Source organism: Engraulis encrasicolus, chromosome 13, assembly GCF_034702125.1.
Source record: "Engraulis encrasicolus isolate BLACKSEA-1 chromosome 13, IST_EnEncr_1.0, whole genome shotgun sequence".
Classification (NCBI taxonomy): Eukaryota; Metazoa; Chordata; class Actinopteri; order Clupeiformes; family Engraulidae; genus Engraulis; species Engraulis encrasicolus.
In genome coordinates, this window is record NC_085869.1 from 52,048,050 (window position 1) to 52,053,049 (window position 5,000).

Genomic DNA, 5,000 nt, shown 5'->3' on the forward strand with positions numbered 1-5,000 from the left:
CCCAGCAGATGGTAGCCAGTGCCAGCCAGTCAGTGGGGAAAACTAGGACAGGGTCAGGCAGAGGCTGCCTCCCGCATATTGGTATTCACACCCTGGGCCACCCAACCAACTCACACACACAGACACACACAGACACACACAGACACACACAGATACGTGCGCATGCACGCTCACACACACACCTCTGCTTCACACAAGACACTGAGAAATACACACACACAACCATACAAAAAAACACATGCATACGCACACACACTTAACATTAACCTACACTAAACATAAACTGAATGTGTCAGCAGTGGCAGCTGAAAAATTCAACTCTGAATTCATGCGACCTGTTCTATTCTAATGGGAAAAAATACAAGATCCACATAACAGCGCATAGTCCAGCACATCACGCTTTGCAGAGGGTTGTATGCCGCCATAGCATCATTCTCAGGTGATTCATTTCAGAGTCCTCTGAACGACACAAGAGATGAGGAGTGCACGTCAATGCACATATCCCAGTGCCCCCCCCCCCCCCCCCCTGTGCAGGTGCATTAGTGAGCTTCAATGATTTATTCTCATATCGTGATGTGGTTTGAGTGTGTTGGAGAGAGAGAGAGTGTGTGTGTGTGTGTGTGTGTGTGTGTGTGTGTGTGTGTGTGTGTGTGTGTGTGTGTGTGTGTGTGTGTGTGTGTGTGTGTGTGTGTGTGTGTGTGTGTGTGTGTGTGTGTGTGTGTGTGTGTATGTTCTACTCTTGACTAGATTGTCCCCAGAAGACTACTCAAACATACTGCGTCTAAAAACTTGAATACATCATTTTCGATTCCACATCAGTGTGAAAAACAACAAATAATAGTGCAGCATTTGTTGAACATGAGTGTTTTGCTGTTATAGATTTTTGTCTTTGGGAAAATTGCCTCTTTAGTTTTTCCACTTATTCACTCACACAATTCCCCATGCAACATGTTGCTGTGCAACATTAGTGTTTTAGCACACCCTGTGTAGTTGGAGGCATGTGTGTGCTCAGAAGGTTCTGTATGTGGGTGGTTGACGTGACGCCTTGTTTTTTCGTAACATTGGTTAAAAACCTACAAAACGGTTTTCCTTTAAAAAACAAATGTCAATGAAAGAAGATGTGGTACATTATGTTTCATATTAGTCTTAGATGAGAAGAAACATTTTTGTTAAGATTTATGTAAAGGTTTATATCTCAAATATCCTGCGGTGTGACTGTAGCATTAATGAAACCTGGAATATAATATATATACGTATATATAAATTAACCAATAACATTTTGAATAATGTATGAAGCATTTGGCATGATTGCATAAATATTAACTTTATATTAAGATATGTGAATGTGAAAAAAACCTCAAGACAGTAATATTAACTACAATTTAAATTTCATAACACAAATTGCGTCCTGTGGGGTGACATGTATGTCAATGTTTGTGAACGGGCAGCTGCATGGCCAACTACAAGGGTCTTAAAGACTGGCTCCTAACCAGTCAGTACCTCAGTTATTGGAGAGTGCTGTGGAAGTTTAAGGTGACTATTAACCTCTTAATATGGCTTCATATTGCAATGTTTCTGTCACGCAATGCTTAGGTTCATTTTATGGTGTCCTGTGGTGTGACTGCTCTTATAGAAGGAAAAAAAAGTTTTTTTTATAAATGAAAACACATATTAAGATAAAACACAATATCATTATCAAGTTAGCATGAGCTCAGATGTCAGTCATGTATACAAAAATGGCCATAATGCCGTGAATGTCCTGTGGTGCGACTTCATTTTCCTGCGGTGTGACATGCCTATGCAATGTGTTGATGCAGGACACATTTTCCCAAAAATTAGGCGAAATTCCATGGACCATTAAGTGCTTTATTTTTTCCATTTTTTTAGGAATTGGAACTCTTTTTTTATTGTGTTACGCCCTTAAACGTCAACCACCCATGTGTCTACTTTGAACTACAATTTAAATTTGGTAAACAACCTACAGCACAGTCTGTTCTTGAGACTGTTCTTACACTCAATGTAGTTGGAGGCATGTGTGTGCATGTATCTCCTTCTTCACTTGTGTAAATGGGTCAGTAACATTTCACTAGTAGCACACATCAGGACGGTGCAACGACAGCCCACGTCACTATTGTATGGATTTTTTGTTGTTGTTTGTTTGTTTTTCGGACTATCTAAGAAGCATATTTATTACAGCATATCAACCACCAATTACTATTCAATTTATGGACATTAGATGCCATTGCCCCATCAGACTTCTAAGCCTATATTGGGTAGGGGGCCCATTTCAGATGACTTTGTTCCTGGGCCCAGGGAAAGCTGTCTGTGGCCATGCGTACAGTACAGTTCCAGTCCTCACTGTACTCACCCAGTGTGTCTTTGAGGTTCTTGACCAGCGAGCCGCCCTTCTTCAGGCTGTTCTTGCGCTCCACGTAGTTGGAGGGCACGTAGCCGGTGCGGTTGGAGGCGTTGCGGACGCGCCACCACGTCTTGGAGTCGTCGATGAGCCACAGGCGCTCGTTTTTCCGGATGTCAAGTTCCTGGTCCTGCTGGGCCGTGTAGTCCCACTTGGCTATAACAATCACCTCCTCTGTCATCTTTCATCGAGTCCCTCTGGACATGGGAGGAGAGAGGGGGGGGTTCGGAAACAGATATTAAAATGACTTCATTTGAACTGTAGACAGACATGCAGACAGACAGACAGACAGACAGACAGACAGACAGACAGAGGCAGACAGCCTGAGTCTGTGAGTGAGAAGAGCACAACAGAGAAGGGTAGAAAAAGGGAGGGGGGGAGAGAAATACAGATGGTGTAAAAGAGAGAGTGCAGGGAGAGAGAGAGACAGAGAGGGAGGGAGAGAGTAAAGGAGAGAAGGAGAGAGAGAGAGAGAGAGAGAGAGAGAGAGAGAGAGAGAGAGAGAGAGAGAGAGAGAGAGAGAGAGAGAGAGAGAGAGATGAATAAACCATTGACACAGCCAGTAAATTACCCGTAGCCACCAAAACAGAGACTCACTTGCAATAAACTGTTTTATAACCACTCTTGTCTTATGGGGCATTTCGGCCCAACATGAGAGGGCTACTTCACCACAAACATCACCTCTGCTTGTGAAATGGGTTAGGCGTGCCAGGCGATAGGCCTAAGGCACTTTTATTACACTGTATTTCAGAACAAAAAGACAGCAGAGACAATCTACACATTAATAGAGCTACAGTATCATCCACAGCTATTTCATAGCACATAAAAAGAAGTCAAGGGCGTACAGGTAGGACTTGAGAGTGCAAAGGTGGATAGTAAGATGCATATGACACACAGGACACAATAATAAAACTGTAAGACACAATAATAGGACACTGGGACAATATAACTACTGAGGTATAAAGTAAGCCTCAAACACACATGGAAGACATATGGACACAAGCATAGGACGTGTGTGTGTGTGTGTGTGTGTGTGTGCGTGTGTGTGTGTGTGTGTGTGTTTAGTTTAACTACACATTGGAGACTGGTCAAACACAACTTCAAACTTCTGTGCTAGCCTTGTTACATAGATTTTTGACAATAAAATGTGTACACTTGAACTTGAATAAGATTACAAGCATGTGACAAGATAGGCTCCCTCCATGTCAATTCACATAATTCCCTGAAATCCCATTGACATGAAATAACCTGACAAGGAAGACACTAGAAACATATAGGCAGTATTCTAAAATCTGTAACTAAGACAGAAACACAAAACAAGCATAGCATAGTGTAGGATAGGCTAGCATTTACGCATAACACATCATGACAATAGCACACAACATTACCAAAGAGCCCTAGGACACATTGGATTCATACTGCATGTCTCTGGGAGCAGCACACAGCGGTACAGCGGTGCGTGCAAAGGGGAGGTCTTCCGATAAACCTGATGGATACACTGAAGCAGTAGCCCAGAGGGGATGATGCACACCACACGCAAGCAAGCACACGCACGCACGCACGCACGCACGCACGCACGCACGCACGCACGCACGCACGCACACACACCTTTCATCTGCTCTATTTCACCTACTGACAGACTGCATATGCGTTTTAGTCTGCTGTGTGTGTGTGCATGTTTGTGTGCGTGCGTGCGTGCGTGCGTGCGTTTTTGATGTCTACTTGTGTGTGTACGAACAATTTAATGCTTCTCTGACAGTACTGGTGATGGGCCTAAATTGTATTTCCTTCAAAGCAGCCGGCACGGTCTTTCCCTTCCTGCTGTGCAATGTGCAGCAACCAATGAAATGCAGTCTATCGCCATATCGCTCCATTCTAAACGTGACGTGCATTACATGCACAACCAACTTCATGACCCTCTACAATTCAACACAGACATACAGTGCAATAGCCTCGAGGTATTCATATTAGGGATGCAAATTAGCAATTAATTCATTCATTGTTAGATTTGATTGACCTTATCGATTGACCCCCGGAATCAAATTGTTTCCCAAATAAAACTATTAAACTTAAATCTGAAATTTAAAAGTGAGATAAAATTTCACATTTCAATTAATTTATATTTATATTCTTTAATCCAAAAGTGATTTAAAATGTTCCCACTCTTCACACACACTCTTCACATGCCCATTCCACCTTAGTCTCCAGTGAAGTTGGCGATTAATTGTGATTATTAAGCTTTAATCGATGAGCGCATTCATCGATTAAAGTAGATTAATCGATTAATTGTTGACATCCCTAATTCATATTACACAAATATATGCATCAAAGCTCATAGTAGGTAATCTTAACCACATTCGTGATGCACATGCTGCATATAGACACACACAAAAACACACTCACAGCCCTTCACAACAAATATCCTAATATAGCTACTCACGTGCACGAACGCACGCACGCACAAATAAAGTATACATGTTTGGAAGTGCCCAGGTACTCATTCATAACCCTATACATTACCTATATCACGCACGCACTCACACACACCAGGAGCCCTTCACAGGGCCGCTGACAGCTTTGGCTG

At 42.6% G+C, this 5,000-nt stretch overlaps 1 protein-coding gene across 1 annotated transcript in view; it reads right to left on the reverse strand.

The window, feature by feature from the left end:
- The window catches only part of nck2a (NCK adaptor protein 2a), an 88,459-nt gene that overhangs the window by 29,397 nt on the left and 54,062 nt on the right, over nucleotides 1-5,000 (reverse strand). The window contains exon 2 of the mRNA XM_063214225.1: nucleotides 2,369-2,613. Within this exon, the coding sequence (XP_063070295.1) occupies nucleotides 2,369-2,597 (229 nt within the window). The 5' untranslated portion in view covers nucleotides 2,598-2,613. The remainder of the gene's footprint in view (nucleotides 1-2,368; nucleotides 2,614-5,000) is intronic.